At 49.3% G+C, this 18,032-nt stretch overlaps 1 protein-coding gene across 2 annotated transcripts in view; it reads left to right on the forward strand.

Annotated features, from left to right (window-relative positions):
- Positions 1–18,032, forward strand: part of Mybl2 (MYB proto-oncogene like 2) — a 28,110-nt gene that overhangs the window by 5,474 nt on the left and 4,604 nt on the right. For both annotated transcript variants that reach the window (XM_052184193.1, XM_052184192.1), the window contains 8 exons: positions 932–1,003; positions 1,998–2,090; positions 3,934–4,154; positions 7,792–7,951; positions 12,057–12,350; positions 13,934–14,359; positions 15,178–15,317; positions 17,274–17,373. In XM_052184193.1, the coding sequence (XP_052040153.1) occupies positions 932–1,003; positions 1,998–2,090; positions 3,934–4,154; positions 7,792–7,951; positions 12,057–12,350; positions 13,934–14,359; positions 15,178–15,317; positions 17,274–17,373 (1,506 nt within the window). The remainder of the gene's footprint in view (positions 1–931; positions 1,004–1,997; positions 2,091–3,933; positions 4,155–7,791; positions 7,952–12,056; positions 12,351–13,933; positions 14,360–15,177; positions 15,318–17,273; positions 17,374–18,032) is intronic.

Raw genomic sequence — 18,032 nt, forward strand, 5'->3', positions numbered from 1 at the left:
TTTTTAACTTACTTTTTTTTAAAGATTTAAAACAATATGTGTGTGTGTGTGTGTGTATGTATATGTATACACACACACACACATATATTTTGGGGGAGGGGGTTGGTTTTTTTGAGACAGGGTTTCTCTGTATAGTCCTGGCCTGGAACTCAACTCTGTAGACCAGGCTGGCCTCGAACTCAGAAATCCGCCTGCCTCTGCCTCCCAAGTGCTGGGATTAAAGGCATGTGCCACCACCGCCCGTCTGATCTTGCATTTCTGATCTTACATTTCATACTCTTCCCGTAGTAGGTGCTGGAGATGAAACATGGTGCACACTGGGCAAGCGCTCTAGGCTAGTTGCATTCCTAGCCCTAAATGCGGAAACCAGTTCTTGTTTGTTTGCGGGGTTTGGTTGTTTCGATTTGATGTCAGGTGGCACTCTTATATCCCAGGCCGCTCTGGAATGCTAGCTAGTTGTGTACTTTGGGACAGCCTCTGTCTCCAGCCCAGAGGAATAGATGGGGCCCCTTGCTTGACTGTTGTTCTCTGAACTTTCCCACTCTTCTGCTACTTATAGGTACCTAAGTGCCTCTTGGTGATAGAGTCCTGGATCAGTCCTCTCCAGTCATATCCTCTTCCCTCCCATCTCCACAATTTAGCTTTTTTTTTTTTTAAACTGCCTGCCTGCCTGCCTGCCTGAAGAGGCGGTCACCGTAGCTCCCAGCAGATTCTGCATTGCAGAGAGGCTCCACTTCTGTGTCCCCGAGGCTTGGGCTGGCATCTGCCTCCCTTCAAGCAGCTTTGTGGCTACTGCCACTGACACATGACACTCAGTAGGCACTCAGTCCCCGAGTAACGTATGAAAATAAATGGCTGTTGTCACGGCTTCTGCAAGACTTTCCCACACGTGTGAGCTGAGCCACGCCCCGTGTCTTTCTTGTATTGGTAGGACGAGCAGTTGAGGGCCCTGGTGAGGCAGTTTGGACAGCAAGATTGGAAGTTCCTGGCCAGTCACTTTCCTGTGAGTATTGCCCCTCCCACAGGGCAAGGGTTCCGGGTGACCCCTTGTGAGCTGCCTCTAGAAACCTTGGGAAGCATAGGTGAGGTGAGGCTGGGTATAAATAGATAAACAAGAATGGCGCATTAAAAAAATGGCAGAGGACCAATGATATAAAAAAATGTTCAAACAATGCAATATAAAACAAAAGTTTTCAAAAACAAGGTTAAATAATAAAAACAATAGGAAGGAAGGAAGGAAGGAAGGAAGGAAGGAAGGAAAAGAAAGAACACAAGGAAAAAGGCAGAAGGACAGAAAGAAGGGTGATGGTTGAGTCCAAGATGCCTGCCTATAGAACTCCCTGCAGTCCCGTGGCAACCTTGTATACCCTGGCCTTTCCAGGTATCTGCCCTCCTGGGGAGGGTGTGCAGAAAGGCGATCTCTCATCCACGGGGTACTTTGAATGTTAGTGTAGTGGCACTACAACCATGCAGGAGACTCAACTTGAAATCTTATTATGTACACTGTTCTGCCTGCATTTATGCCTGCAAGCCAGAAGAGGGCACCAGACCCCTTTACAGATGGTTGCGAGCCACCATGTGGTTGGTTGCTGGGAACTGAACTCAGGACCTCTCTCTGGAAGAGCAGTCGGTGCTCCTAACCACTGAGCCATCTCTCCAGCCTTTTCCTTGTAACCTAAACTCTTTAAAGACTAAACGGTCTCCAAGAAGGAGGGATAACTAATAATTTCTGTAAAACTTTCATGGACGCTGAGATAGTGCGCCCCACACACACTAGGTTCAGCGTGTGGGAGGTCTCTCTCCACAGGATCTCAGTTCACCCTTTAAAGTGAGGCAAAAATACTGTACCCGTCTTCTGGTACACAGTGGTGTGTGGTGGGTGCATGGCACAGGACACAGCTACCTAAGGTGTGCTTGCACCCTGCCCTTAGCCTGAGCTCAGGGCTCAACCAGAGTTCAATCTCCTGCTCTGAGAATTCCTTCTCTTCCTGCTGTAGAACCGCACAGACCAGCAATGCCAGTACCGGTGGCTGAGAGTTTTGAATCCAGACCTTGTTAAGGGACCATGGACCAAAGAGGAAGATCAGAAGGTAAGTGCTGGCAAAGGGGCAGCATTCACAGTGGGCTGGTGGCTTGCAGTGAGTCTGAGCATGCCTGTACCACCCAGCGTCTTCAGGGACTTGTGTGTACATGTGTTTGTGAGAAAGGCCAGCTTTGTGGTTTGGCTGGTGTCATATCTTGCTATAGCATGAGCTGACCTAGAGCTCAGAGTGCTCCTCAGAGTGCTCCTCAAACCCCAGCCTTCTGAGTGCCAGGCCCCAGTGTCCACCTCATCACATAGATTACCCAGATAGCTGTTTGATGTTGGGTTTTGTTTTTCCAGATGGGGTTTCTCTGTGTAGCCTTGGCTGTCCCGGAACGCACTCTGTAGACCAGGATAGCCTTGAACTCAGGGAAATCCACCTGCCTCTGTCTTCCAAGTGCCAGGAGCCACCACCGCCCCTTGCTTTTAACTGGTAGCCATACCCACCACATTGAACACGGAAAGGTAATGGGTGGTCCACATAAGTGGCTTGCTTAGCCAGTGGCATCGGCCATTGAGGCTCTGACAATGTGATAGACACAGTGATAAAGGTTATACCCCACAACCATAAAACTGAGATGCCTGGTTTTAGGGTGCTTCACATGAAACCTGTTGCATGTTAGGCAAAGCTCTCTGCCACTGAGCTATACTTCTCTAATCCCTTTCTCTATGATTTTTTCTTTTTGAAACAGGGTTTCATGTAGCTTGGACTAGTCTCAGACTTGCTGTGTAGCCAAAGCTTACCTTAAACTCCTACTTATCTCCCATGTGGATTACAGAGTTTACCACATTTGACATTTTATTTTTTGTTTTTTGTTTGTTTGTTTGTTTATTTTTTGGTTTTTTTTGTTTGTTTGTTTGTTTGTTTTGTTTTGTTTTTTTGAGACAGGGTCACTCTGTAGACCAGGCTGGCCTCGAACTCAGAAATCCGCCTGCCTCTGCCTCCCAAGTGCTGGGATTACAGGCGTGTGCCACCACACCTGGCTCACGTTTGACATTTTAATGCCATATTTCCATAGTCTTGTGAGGTGGGTCATTTGTGTTACAGGTGACTAAATCAAGGCATAGAGAGGGGTTGACGTTCCCCAGACTGTCTGTCATGACCCTGGGCTGCTTTGCTAGTGTTCTTTTTGTTTGTTTGTTTGTTTGTTGTTTTTTGGTTTTTGGTTGGGTTTTTTTGTTGTTGTTTTTTTTGGTTTTTTTGGTTTTTTTGTTTGTTTGTTTTGTTTTTTTGGATTTGTTTTTTCGAGACAGGGTTTCTCTGTGTAGCCCTGGCTGTCCTGGAGCTCACTCTGTAGACCAGCTGGCCTTGAACTCAGAAATCCGCCTACCTCTGCCTCCCAGAGTGTTGGGATTACAGGCATGCACCACCACACAAAATTTCTTTTTCTATAAGTATCTACTCTTCCCTGGTTTTGCCTGTGTGCACATGAGAATATGTGTGCATCAGAAATTAAGAGGGGAGCCGGGGCTGGGTGGTGGTGGCCAATGCAGGAGGCAGAGGCAGGCAGATCTCTGAGTTCCGGGACATCCAGGGCCTACTGGAGAAACCCTGTCTGGAAAAGCCAAAACAATTAAGAATCAAGGTGGGGCCTAGCACCAGTGGCTGTAATGGTTATGGTCTGTGTCCTGAGCAAGAGAGCCTTACTAGGAGGCTCTAGTTAGCCATGATTCGAGGCTGTACTCTCCTCATTTGATTTCCACAGAAGTGCTGAAAGGATTTATCATGCCTCATAGTATAGTTGGAGCTGACCTCTCATAAACTCCTGCAAAACGAGACCCACCTGGATATCTAGATGCGAGAGTGGAGGCGATGAAGGGGCTGGTCCTTCACTGATGTTTTCTTAAAGGTCATTGAGCTGGTCAAGAAGTACGGCACCAAACAGTGGACGCTGATCGCCAAGCACCTAAAGGGCCGGCTGGGGAAGCAGTGCCGTGAGCGCTGGCACAACCACCTTAACCCCGAGGTGAAGAAGTCCTGCTGGACTGAGGAGGAAGATCGAATAATTTGCGAGGCCCATAAAGTGCTGGGTAACCGCTGGGCTGAGATCGCCAAGATGCTGCCCGGGAGGTGAGCTATCTCCTGGTAGGTAGGTGCACCGGGGTGCGGTTCCAGGAGGTGAAGCCCATGCTTGTGATAAAGGAGTGCCCCAGAGTGCTGTGATCAGTCATCTATGTTCTTTAACATTCAACCAGCCAGGTCTTCTAGAGACATGCATTTAAAGGAAGCAGGTCCCCCAGGAATGACCTGCCTAAAGAGACAGCACCAGGAAGTCCTGTTGTACCCTGTTAGAGGGAATATGGTAGAAACACCACTTTCTATCCCCAGACCCATGTTGAACCCAGGCTGACTTCTAACTCATGACCTTGGCTTTACAAATGGATTTCGGTGTGATCCATCATGCCTGGCCAGTCTTACCATGTGCGAGCTGGAGGCCAGAGGAGGGTACTGGATGCCCTAGGACTAGAATTATAGTTGTGAATTGGCCTGTGGGTGCCTGGAATCAAATCAAAATCTCTGGAAGAGTGATTGCTGCTGTTAGCTCGTGCTGGGCCGAGCTCCTGCTGGGCCGTCTGTCTCCTCATCCCCGTGAAGGTTTCTATCTTGGTTTTCGGCCATGGAGGATTTAGCTTCCTGACACTCCAACCCTCCTTACCCTCCAGTGCCCATATTATGTCGGTTGTTTTTAAGTTTCTTTTCTGTTGCTGTGATAAAACACTTCACCTAAAGCAAATTGGGGAGGGAAGGGTTAACTTGGCTTGCACTTCCGGGTCACAGTTAATCACAGAGGCTTAAAGCAAGAACTTGAACCCAGAACCAAGGAGGGACCCTGCCTGTTGGCTCATTCTTAGATCACTTGCACACTCTCAGTTAGCAAACTTTTTTGGAGACATGTCTCTGGCTATCCTGGAACTCTGTCTCTGTGTCTAGGCTGGCCTTGATCTTGAGGAAATCCACCTGCCTCTGCCTCTCAAGTGCTGGGATTAAAGGTGTGCACTGGCACCTCCCAGCTGGCTCCCAGTCATGAATTAAAATGAAGGAGACAATGATCCAGGTGCCCGCACCTGGGAGGCAGAGATAGGGCATCTCTGAGTTCATGGCCAGCCTGGTGCAGATAGAGAGTTCTGGATAGCTAGGGCTACATAGAGACACTCTGTCTCAGGGGCAAAAAGATAATTAATATAATATAATTAGGATATTATATCCCATGAGTCTAGTAATTAGGACAACAGAATTTACACTATTATGCTTCAAACATAGACCTCATTTGCTAGTATTGATTATGAGTATATTTCCTTCTTATCTGGCTTTTGTTCTTTCTAAGTATTTCCCCCTTCAACTATTAAAGTTTAAGGGAAAAACATAATTAGGGTAGGTGGAAGTTCCCAAACCCACCTGAAGATGGAGAGAAAGCCATGTACACCCTTTTAGGTTAGTCATGGAACAGAAGTAGCTTATTAAGAAAGGTAAAAGTTGGGTAGTCAGTGGTGGCACACACCTTTAATACCAGTGCTTGGGAGGCAGAGGCAGATGGATCTTTGGGTTAGGGCCAGCCTGGTCTACAGACTGAGTTCCCAGGTAGCCAGGACAACACAGAGAAACACTCTTGAAAAACAGAGGGAGGGGGCAGGGAGGGAAAGAGGGAGAGAAACAGGGTTGGAGAGATGGCTCAGCATAGCCTGCTGCTCTCTGAGGACCCAGGATCCATTCCCAGCAGCCGCGTGGTGACTAGTAGCCCTCTGTACCTCACTTCCAGGGACCTTGTGTCCTCTTCATGCCCTGCATGTCTAGTCCCCAGATAATGTATGCAGATGGAGCACAGATCGTTATTCTTACCTACCGATCCTCTGTGCTTGTGACTGCTACCCTGTTGAGTTGCATGTCTCTGTTAGAATGAATCTTCCGCCCTGTTTTGTTTACTTCCTTGTTTTAGTGGAACACACCCACCCTTCATTAGTATCCTGAGCTCAGTCCTCAATTTCATCTCCCACTTAATAGATGATTTGAGTAGCTGTAGGGCTTGAAAATAATTTTTGTTCAGAATATTGAGAGCATTGTGGTGTCTTCATCTTTTCCTGTTCTCTTTGATTTCACTTTCTGGGAAATTTCTTGTTTTATTTTTTTTTCTTTCTTTCTTTCTTTTCTTTGACTTTCCAATCCTTTGGAAATTATTTTGACTAAGAAGTTTTGTTTTCTAAATTCTCCTTTTCAGACCAAGTTCCTAATGTATGTTTACAATTGTTACAATGACCAAAAGACCTTCTGTGCCTGTTACGTTTGTCTAGTGTAGTTCATAGCCTCAGGTTGCAACCCCCTTTGAAGACCAAATGACCAACACAGATATTTACACTATTACAACAGTAGCCAAACTACAGTTAGGAGGTAGCGGTGAAAGTAATTTTAGGTTGGGGCCACTACAGCATTAGGGAAGTTGTGCTTCTTTCTCTTCGCTGACCCATCCATATTGGTTAATGCGGGAGGTTTGCTTTGAAGGAATGCTGGTCTGCGGATGCCCCTTTGCAGTCAGTGAACATGGTTTGGAACCAGTGCACACTGGCTGAGCTTATCTGTGGATGGCCTTTACTGGGGTTATTTGGTGCGCACAGCCCCTTTGGGAGGACATTCCAAGAACTAATACCTTTTCTCTGGAGTTAACCATCTTTCCAGGGGCAGATAATTCCTTTAGGTAGACTGTTGCCTGGGCTCCCAGGGTGGGTGAAGGGGTCTGGGGATCTCACCTCCAGGGTACAGATTTCCATGGGACCCCAGTTTCTGACCTGTGTGTTGTGGCCACAGTTGATGGGTTATTTCTTTTTAAAGAGGAAACCTCCTGCCTGAAGGTGAGGTCAGAAGCTGCAGGTTGGACAGCTGCTGTGCATATTAAACCTGCGCTCCTCCCTCCAGTCCTGGGGTTCCTGGAGTTCTGGGAGGAGCCTTGGGATGAGTTGGTTCTTACTAGAATCCTCCTGTAAGGTCGATTTGGATTGAACCCCCTAAACTAGTCTCCTGGACTGGCTGTTGCCTGCTAGACTGCTTCCAGCAACTTCTACAATCTCACCTGCTGCCACTTCCCTGCCTGAGTTCTTGCTCTTACTCTGCTTTTGGTTTCTTGTTTTGTTTCCAGTCTTTCCTTGGCTGTTCCGGTGTGGTCCTGGGAACAGAGCAGAGGGGCAGGCAGATGCTAAGCTGAGTCTGAGCTGGTAAACCCCAGCATGTAATCTTTGGGGGCCTCCCTTGATGCCTGGTTGGGAACTCAGAACCCCTTCTGTGGGTTTGACTGGCCTTGAGCATGCCGGGAGCTTCACCTCCCTCTGCAGGCAGGCACCTTGGCTGCTTGGCATCCTGAGCCATCCCTCCTCCTTCCGTGCCCACAGCTGCTGGGCTCTGACCGCAGCCTTGCACACCTTACCCCACTGTCAGAACCGCCAGCTCTCCGTCACTTACCTCCCAATGCTCTTTCTCCAGACAAGCATTCTGGGTCAGTCTGCTTGTACTCAGTCCTGCCCTGAGTGCCACCTTTGCTTATTTCATGGAGATCATGAAAAAACTCACTAAACCCTCAAGGGCTTGAAACACTGAGGCTTCATTGTAGAGCGGAAGGATGTCTATCCGCAAACCTTGACTTACCGATGTGGGGATGAGCTAGAGAAGCCTCTAAGCAGCAGCTGAGAGCTGCGCATCAGAGGCCCCGCATTTCTCGCCACAGGACAGACAATGCTGTGAAGAATCACTGGAACTCCACCATCAAAAGGAAAGTAGACACGGGAGGTTTCCTAAACGAGTCCAGAGACTGCAAGCCTGTGTACTTGCTTGTGGAGCTTGAAGACAAGGACCACCACCAGAGCGTCCAGCCCGTGGAAGGCCAGGTGAGCAGTGGCCTTGTGGGCTGTTCGGCTCTGTTCCAGGGTGGGTGGTTTGCTTTGTTTTCTGGTCATCTGACCTTGTCTCCCCAAGAACTCCAGAGCCACCCACCCATTTCTGCCCTAGAGTCTGAGCATGGCCAGCACATTTCTAGAACTTTCATTGTGGCAGACTAGCCCTAGTTCTCCTACAGGAGAGCGGTATGATGAGTAACAGTGAAGACAGGCTGGGGACAGGCTCTGTCCTCTCAGCGACTGTCGTGTCAACCTGCCTATGTGGAGGTCAGAGCACAACTTGTTTGTGGTGACTCATATTTTCTTTCCCTTTTTTTTGTGCGTGCGTGTGTGCGTGCGTGCGTGAGAGAGAGAGAGAGAGAGAGAGAGAGAGAGAGAGAGAGAGGCACTCTTTGTAGCTCCATCTGTCCTAGAATCTGCTATGCAGTCCAGGCTGCCCTCAGACTGCCTCCCAAGTACTGGGATTAAAGGCATACACCACCGTGTTCTGCCTTCAGAGGCCAATGAATGTGTAGAAGGAGTTGGTTCTCCCTTGAGTCTCCGCTCATTCTACCCACTGAGCCATCTCACCAGCCCGAGTTTCCAACTATAAAGTTATTTATTATCTGTATTATGTGTGTGCCATTTTTGTACGTAGGTGCCCACAGAGATCTGAACTGAACATGGGTCCTCTGCAAGAGTAGCAAAGTATTCTTAATTGCTGAGTGATCTCTTGCTATAGTTCTCTGCCATTTTTTTAAAAATGGCATTAATTAAAAAAATTATTGAGATATGGACTGGAGAGATGGCTCAGTGGTTAAGAGCACTGACTGCTCTTCCGAAGGTCCTGAGTTCAAATCCCAGCAACCACATGGTGGTTTACAACCATCTGTAATGAGATCTGATGCCCTCTTCTAGTGTGTCTGAAGACAGCTACAGTGTATTATTCATATAATAAATAAAATAAATCTTAAAAAAAAAATCCAGGCAGTGGTGGTGCATGCCTTTAATCCCAGCACTTGGGAGGCAGAGGAAGGTGGATTTCTGAGTCTGAGGCCAGCCTGGTCTACAGAGTGAGTTCCAGGATAGCCAGGCTATACAGAGAAACCCTGTCTTGAAAAAGCCCCCCCCCCCCAAAAAAAAAGAGAGATATAAGCTGTCATGGCATTCAGCATATATTGTGATTTATGGTAGTTCTATAAAAGCACATTGGTGTGTTTCTAGCTGCTTAACCACCACCATTAGAAAGATTTCCACATTGGTGTTTACCCAGAATCCTTTGTGCTTTTCTGTCAGACTTTAACTCCCATTATCTTCCCGACCTGTTTCATAATGAAACTGATGTGCTACATCTCCATTCCCCAGTCAACTACATTTCCCCTTCTGTTCTTGTATGCATGTGAGCACACGTGTAGAGGTCAAAGGGAAACTTGCCTGTCAGTCCTCTCCTATCTTAGATTCTGGAAATTGAACCCTGGGTGTCGGGCTTGGGTGACAAGCACTCACCCACCCAGCCGTCTTGTTCATCCTGTTCACCCTCTCCCGGTTTTTTGGAGGCAGGGTCTTTTACCCAGTTGGAACTTCCTGTGTAGTTAAGGATAATCTTTGGCTTCTGGTCTTCTGCATGTAACTCCAGAGTGGGGGACTCAGATGCACATGCCCACTTTATTTGGTGCTGGGGGTTGATTGAAGGAGTACAGGGCTGTCTAGAGGAACAGCGTGTGGGCTGAATATGTAATATAACATATAAATCCTCATTATACATACACACACACATATATGTGTATGTACATATATATAATTACTAGAGTGTGGTCCAGCTTGTCCAAGAATCCAGTACTTGTTCAGTCCACAAGACTGGATGTCTCAGCTGGTCTTCATTATACACTGGAATTCTGAGGAGGTTGCCATGCCAGTGGAGGTGTGGACATGCCAGCAAGAGTGAGGGCAAGCTGGCAGAGAGCAGAGGCTTCCTTCCATGTCTTACAGAGGCTGCCACCAGGCAGGGCCCAGATTAAAGGAAGATCTTCCCATGGAAAAAGATCTGGGTTAAAAGGGAGTTCCCCTGTTTTAAAGATTTAATTAAGAAAAATTCCTCACAAGTGCACCCAGCTCCTTGGGTTTTAGTTAATTCCAGATGTTGTCGAGTTGACAGCCAAGAAAAGCATCTCAGTAGGGCTTCCTGCAAACTAAGCAATCACTTGGCCAACTGATACACAACTCTAGCAATCCCTGATATGCAACTATATACTGTTACGCAACTGATACACAACTCTAGCAATCACTGGTATATAACTCTATATACTGATACACATCTTGAGCCCCCAAGGCGTTGCAGTGATTTGTTTTTTACATGTCATTCTTAAATAAGAGGTCAAGAAACTGGTTTTTTTTTTTTTTAAATGTAAGATTGGAAACAAAGATGACACTGTCACAGTGAACACTCCCCAGCATTGTCTTGTGCTTTCGTGAGCTTAGCTAGTCAGTGGCATGTGTGTTTGTGTCTTAGGGTTTTACTGCTATGAACAGACACCATGACCAAGGCAGCTCTTACAAGGACAACATTTATAAGGCTTAGAAGTATAGAGAGGTTCGGTCCATTATCAAGGCGGGAACATGACAGCATCCAGGCCTGCATGGTGCAGGAGGAGCTGAGAGTTCTACATCATCAGAAGACTCCTAGGAGAATATTGACTTCCAGGCAGCTAGGACGAGGATCTTAAAGCCCACACCCACAGTGACACACCTACTCCAACAGGGCCACGCCTTCTAAAAGTGCACACTCTCTGGGTGGAGCACATAATAAGCCATCATAGTTTGTGCCCTTTGGCTTGCTGTTTAGTTTTAAATTAACTTACACACATTGTATTGTAACAGGATCCCTCTGACTGCTTAGTGGAGACTTGCTTCCTCTTCCACCTGGCAGAGAGGGCTTTGCGCCCCCCCCCCCCCACAAAGGCAGCCATGTAGGGGGTATGGATGGCATTGGCATGGGAAGAGGGAGGAAGAGAGTAAAAAGATGTCTGTCCCCTAGTCCTCATTCCCCAGAGGTCTCCTCGCTTCTGTCACAGCGCTGTTTTCAGACTCTATAATAAGCACCCAGAGAATTTCAGGAATAATGCACGGAGCCCCCATGTACGCTCGGGTTTAGTTCCATCCCCACCCCATCCCATTCCTAAAGGGCCTTGCTAGATAAGCACCCTCCCACAGACCCGCAGCCCCAGGCTTACCTCAGTTAACCATTTGCCAGACCTACATCTGTTTACTGTATTACTTCTGTGTGTCCTATTTAAGAATTATTTTATCTCAGGCCAGGGACCAGGGCCCGGAGCCCGTGCCTTTAGTCTCAACACCCCAGAGGCAGAAGCTGGTCAACGTAGACTTCGAAGACTTCATCTGGGGTTACATAGAGATACTGCCTCAAAAAAAAAAAAAGGAAAACCAAGACCTACTACATTTCTATCCCCATATCCCAAGAATGAATGCTTTGTGCTTTGGCTTGTATTTTCTAAGATATGCTCGTGATATGTTTATTTCTAAGTCACATTGATCCTGAACCTTGTGGAGATAATGATTTGGGGTTTTTTTTTTTTTTTTTTGGCTTGCTTTAAAAGACATTTTTTAAGAAAGTGTGTGTGTGCATGCACGCGCGCATGTGCTCATGCATGCAGAAGTCGGGACAGAGTCTCTTTTCTCCTACTGGATGGGTCTTGTGGACTAAACTCAGGTCATCAGCCCAGCTGCAAGCACCTTTTCTTGCTGAGCCATTTTTATCCACGCTACTGTGGAATTCACCGCGTAACTTCTGGGACTCTTCCTGCCTTGGCCCTCCAAGTTCTGGGCTAGCAGACAGGGGCTGCTATGCACAGCATTGATTCCAGGGCCTCTGTCTCGTCTATAGTCTGTTCCATTTTGTTAATGATAGTGTCATTTATGCATAAGTCTGTCATGATACTAATTAATATGTTTTCAAGTGTTCGGCACAGTTGGAATGTCTCTCAATTTCTGTTCATATGAGTTCCTTTGATACTTGGTCTGGGCTGTGTGTTTTTAGCTACAAACTGGAGCATAGTCAGTATTTCAACAAAAAACGACAGTGTGCCCTTGCGTCTGACAGGGAAGTCTCGTGAGCAGCTGGCCGCCGGCGTCCTCTGTCGTGAAGGAGGAGGAGAACAGCGAGGAGGAGGCTGCCGTAGCTGCTACCTGTGCTAGGGAGCATGGGCGCGAGGCTTTCCCCGCTTACCTGGGAGAAGTGCGCACTCCAGAGCCCCCGGAATCCCTCAAGCGTGAATACCAGGAGGAGTCCTCCCCAGAAACGAGTCTGCCCTACAAATGGGTGGTAGAGGCCGCAAACCTCCTCATCCCGGCTGTGGGGTCCAGCCTCTCTGAAGCCCTGGACCTGATCGAGTCGGTATGTTGATCCCAGCGGGCTGCAGCAGCAAGGAGCACTTCTCTTGCTTGTGGACTGCCCTGCCCCAGTCCTGGCATTTATTGAATGATGGGGGCTGCCCAGCTCTGAGCAGGCTGGGGACACCAGTGTCATTGCAGCCCTTACCATCCAGCATGGAGTGGGCGGAAAGGCTTCCCAGAGAAGGGCTGAATTGGCGCCGCGTAGTCAGGCCTCACTGGAGAGGAGCTGTGAAGGGCCAGGAGTCGTTGGTTGCCCTGGAGCAAGGAGAGGGTCTGGCTGCTCCCTGTGAGCCTTCTCCTGAGGGGACATACACACGCCTGTGTACCCCAGATCAGTGGTACTAAGGACAGATGAAGGAAGCCATTGCACACAGGTCTAGCATGGCAAACTAGTGGAATCTCTGGAGATACCAGCAGGATTGTGGGTGACAGGAAGACTCCTGCATGACCAGAAGAGTGACAGACTCCTAAAGGCGGTCTCCCTGGAGCTTCCTGCCAACGGACCTGAAACCGGGGCACAATCTCTTTTATCACCAGCAGTTATTTACTGCTTTTGAGCCCTGGGGAGGGAGGGTCCCGGTGGCTCTTGTAACTGTACCCTAGGAGAGAATGTGTCATTTCTGAGAAAATAGCTAACCAGTGACTTTGCCTGAGAGCCTGTGGGTGGAGCCACTCCTTTTGGTGTGACCTCTGGCTTCAGGCTCTGTGTCAGCCAGGTGACCTTGTGTCTAACTCTTCCAAGGTGAAGATCAGGGAAAGGTACAAACACCTCTCTCTGCCCCTCCAGTGTCCTCCCGGGCATCGCTGCAGGGATGGCGGGCTCCTTACTGCTGCGGTGCCTTCTGTCAGAGACCTCTGACCTCTGAGGTCAGCGCAGCTGCCAGCTAGTTCCCACTCTTAGGAATAAACTGCCCCTGGCTGCGCCAAGTCCCACGACCACAACCTGCAGCTGGGCTCTGGGGTCTACTCAGGGTCACATTTCCAGGATCAAAGTGGAAGCTTTGGGTAAAGACAGGACATGTGGTTCCCATTTGTTCTTAGCTTAGTTTGGGTTCTTTGTTGTGAAAGTGGAAAAAGAGCCAGGCGGTGGTGGCGCACGCCTTTAATCCCAGCATCTGGGAGGCAGAGGCAGGCGTATTCCTGAGTTCCAAGGCCAGCCTGGTCTGCAGCGTGAGTTCCAGGACAGCCAGGGCTACACAAGAGAAACCCTGTCTCGAAAAACTTTTTTAAAAAAAGGAAAGTGGAAAAAGGAGCTGGTGAGATGGCTCAGTGGTTAAAGGTGCTGGCCGCCAAGCCCAGCCCTCTGAATTCCATCCTTAGGAGACCTAACTCCTTACAGTGACACACAAACGGATGTGATGAGCTGACGACATCAGCCAGCAAAGGCATGTTTTCCCAGCCAGTTGCTATGGGGACTGTAAAGCCGTGCATGGGCAAGCATCCCATTCAGGTTTCAGTATAATCCATAGAACTCTGAGGAAATGAACGTAAATAGTAGTGACTAAGTGGATAAGGGACCAAATTTGACACTGGTCACTTAAGTTCTACCGTATTAGGAGGACCTTTAACCTCCCTTTCTGGCAGGACCCTGACGCCTGGTGTGACCTGAGTAAATTTGATCTTCCTGAAGAACCATCTGCAGAGGGCAGTGTCAACAGCAGCCCAGTGCAGCCCCAGACATCACAGCAGCAGCAGCAGCAGCAGCAGGCACTGCCCTCCCACCAGGCCGCCACACCAGGGCCCAGTGTGACTGAGTATCGCCTTGATGGCCACACTATTTCAGACCTGAGCCGGAGCAGCCGGGGAGAGCTGATCCCCATCTCCCCTAGCACTGAGTTTGGGGGCTCAGGCATTGGCACACCGCCTTCAGTGCTCAAGCGACAGAAGAAACGGCGTGTGGCCCTGTCGCCTGTCACAGAGAACAGTGCCAGCCTGTCCTTCCTGGACTCCTGTAACAGCCTTACCCCGAAGAGCACACCTGTCAAAGCCCTCCCCTTCTCTCCTTCCCAGGTGTGTGGGCACCGCTGCCAACCTTGGCTTCCATATATAAACATCCCGTGCCCAGCGAGGGCCTACACAGGTACACACTAGATAATCAGTATTCAGTGATTATCTCCCTGTGTTCTGTTCTCGGCGGCCAGTGGTGAGCAAAACCAGAGCTGGCCCCGCCTGTTGGAGCTAACGCTCAGGGCTGCAGATCTGAAGTGCACATGAGTGAAGAAGAGGCTGTGGGGCTCGGAGCGGGGCTGGCTGAGGTCGGTAGTCACTAGGGGAAGCGACTGAAGGAAGGACAGCCTTATTTTGGCTTAGGTCCAAAGTACTGTCCATCGGGGCAAGGAACTCATGAAGGCAGGACAGCTGGTCAGTACAGCTGGCCGAGAGGCAGACCGATGCCCCATTTGGCTTCCTTTCCCCTTGTTATTCAGTCTAAGACCCCAGCCCGTGGACGGGCACTGCCCCCGTTATGGTGGGTTATTCCATCTCATTTAACCTAACCTAAAAAAATCCTTGCAGACAGGCTGAGGTTTGTTCCCACGGTGACTGTGAACACCATCAAGTTGGTAACTAGGGATCCAGGGGACTTTTAGGGGTAGAGTAGTGGCTTAAATTGAGAAAGCTCAAAGGCCTCCTTGGATGCTAATGGAAAAGCAGAAGGACTGAGTCATGTTTGTTGAAGTCTTTGCTGCTTCCCTACAGATCAGGACAAGACCTCAACCTTACAGTACAATCGGTCATAGGGGCGCCTAAGGAGCTGTCTCCTTCCCTCAAAGGCCTCACGAATGCTTACAAAGGTCACCTTGTCACCTGTCCTCTCTCTTCCTTGGCAGTTTCTGAACTTCTGGAACAAGCAGGATACCCTGGAGCTGGAGAGCCCCTCACTAACGTCCACCCCAGTGTGCAGCCAAAAGGTGGTCGTCACCACACCCCTGCACAGGGATAAGACGCCCCTGCACCAGAAATACCCATCGTGAGTGCCGCAAGGCCACCTGCCCACCCTGGACCATGGGGAGGTGCTCTGGTCCTGGGGGGCAGCTGCCACGCCCCATCCTTGTCTGAGGAGCCTGGTTCTTTTGTTTGTTTTTCTAGACAGGGTTTTTATGTGTAGCCCTGGCTGTCCTAGAACTCACTCTGTAGACAAGGCTGGCCTCGAACTCAGAAATCTGCCTTCCTCTGCCTCCCAAGTGCTGGGATTAAAGGAATGCGCCACCACTGCCCAGCTAAGAGCCCAGTTCTTAAGCTTCCTTGTCCCTTGCTCCTAATTTTTAACTTGGCAGTCCTGGATCTCAGAAACTTCAGACTGCCACGGAAATCCTAATCTTTTCTCTCTGTTGATAAGCATCAAGTGTGGATCAGATGCATTTGAACCTTAAGGTGCTCCTGGGCTCCATCTGACTCAGGGGCCTGGAGCCCAGCAGTGTCTGTCCTCAGCCTGCTATGAGGAGGGCTCTCCCAAGTGTGCCCACTTCCTCTGGTGGCGTGTAGAGTGCCAGGTCCATGAGGGTCTTGTCAGTGCTCCCGTTCATTGATTTGCTGTGACATAGTGCAGTCAGTCTGTCTGTCCAAGGCACTATTTCAGGGATTATGCACAACACATCAGGATGACTTCAGAAACAATCCATTGCTTAGCAGTCACTTAGTCTGAAATGCTAGGTCTTGTGAGAAGTAGTTCTTACAGCGAAATGACAAGTCTTCAGTCAGTATGCTGAACCACTTCTGCTCACTGCGTATGACTGGAGGCCTGTGCTGTCAATCATACTGCTCTGGAGTTTTCTATTTCTGTATTTTACATTTTGTTCTGTGGGTGCAGCTGAGTTATTTAGAAGTAGGTCCTTTAAAGGATCTTTTAAGAAGGGACAGAGCAGGATGGGCTTGATGGTGCATGCCTCTCAGCATTCAGGAGGAAGAAACAATTGGACCTCTATGAGTTCAAGGCTAGCCCAGTCTTCATAGCAAGTTCCAGGCCTACCAACTCTGCATAGTGAGCCCCCATTTCAAGAAGGGATAGCACTCATCTAGTGTAACGGATAAAGGGCCTGTGAGTCACCTGTTGTCTCTAGTTTTTCTGACTAGTGGGCCTAGGTGGTTTCCACAGCTGACTGACTACACAGGATAGTTGCTGAGAGTACTTTGAAGGGCCTGCTCTGCTGACAACATTACCATGACAGCTAGCACTACCTTATCATTCTAGATGCCCAGTGCTGGATGGACCCTTTGTCTCTGCAGCTCACACGTCTGCTAGGCTCCCCCTGGGCACCTCTCCCTGTTTTGTGGCTAGGACATAGAGAACTGGAATAGCCATGAACTCGCCTCATTTTTCTCGGGGATCACTTTTCCCCAGTTCCCTGGTGTCCCCAATACCACTGTTTGTTCATCTGTCCCTTCTGCTGCTGGGAGGGTGTGTCTGGTTCTTACTGCATTTTGCCCAGATGGAAGACTTTATCTTTAAATGCAGAAAGGCAGCAAGGGAGGAGCCACCACAGCTTGGAGGTAGAAGTATGCCCCGGTGCATAGCCATGGCTCTGGAGTGAGAACGCAGGGGGAGCATGCCAATGTGTTCTTATGATGTGTTCTTGTGATGATTTGAGAGGACTTGTGGAGATAATGACCTCACAGCACGTTCTGTAGAGAGGACATACAGGGTGTGGTCTTCCCAGGCCTGCCTATCTCTAGGAAGTCCCAAATCTGGACTTCAATGGGGCTACACTCTCCATTACTGTCCCGGTGTCCTCCCCGCATTTCCTGTCCTGTCTTTCTTTGAGGATAGCCCTTCCTCTGGGCCCCTGACCTAGACTCGTGCAGGAAGGCAGGCAGGCACCGATGCACCGATGTGGTAGGAAAGTGTCTGTGGCGGGAGCAGTGGTAATGAGCTGGAAAGTGACAGTCTGCTGTCCTTTGCTGAGCCGCCGCCTCTGGCCCGTGGCAGGTTTGTAACCCCAGATCAGAAGTACTCCATGGACAACACTCCCCACACGCCAACCCCGTTCAAGAATGCCCTGGAGCAGTACGGACCCCTGAAGCCCCTGGTACGTGGCGGGTGCTGGCTCTGGGGTGGATTCATCTCACATGGGTTGATGAGGCCTTTTCTCTCTCTCTCTCTCTCTCTCTCTCTCTCTCTCTCTCTCTCTCTCTCTCTCTCTCTCTCTCTCTCTCTCTCTCTCTCTCTCTCTCTCTCTCTCTCTCGTCTATGTTCTAGCAAGGTACAGTTTCTGCTTGTCATCTCATCTGCGTTCCCTGAGTCCCTTCAGGGAATCAGGCAGGCGGGCAGGTGGGCACTGGTGGGTTGTTGAGTTGGCGTGCTATCTAAGCGTTTACTGTAAAGAAGTGTCAGGTCGTGCATGTATGTGATACCAGCACTTGGCAGATCAGTAGTTCAAGGTCATCCTCTGCTGCCTAGCAAGTTTGAGGCTAGCCTGACCAGCACGAGGCCCTATTTTTAAGAAAAGGCCAGAAGCCAGGCATGGTGGTCTGAGCCTACAATGCAGCACTTGGGATACTTGAGGAAACGGTGAGCCAGTCTTCACGATGTGGGGAGCAGGGAGAGCTCAGCAAAGGTTTACTCCAGTGGGGTTTGTGGGGACGGTTACACGTGGCAGAGTTTTGAGCACTAGTTGATGCTGCCCTTTTCTGTTGGGAGTAGAGATGCTCTCTGCTGAATTAGAAGGCTGGAGATCGCCCATCATGC

This window comes from Apodemus sylvaticus, chromosome 5 (genome assembly GCF_947179515.1).
Source record: "Apodemus sylvaticus chromosome 5, mApoSyl1.1, whole genome shotgun sequence".
Lineage (NCBI taxonomy): Eukaryota > Metazoa > Chordata > Mammalia > Rodentia > Muridae > Apodemus > Apodemus sylvaticus.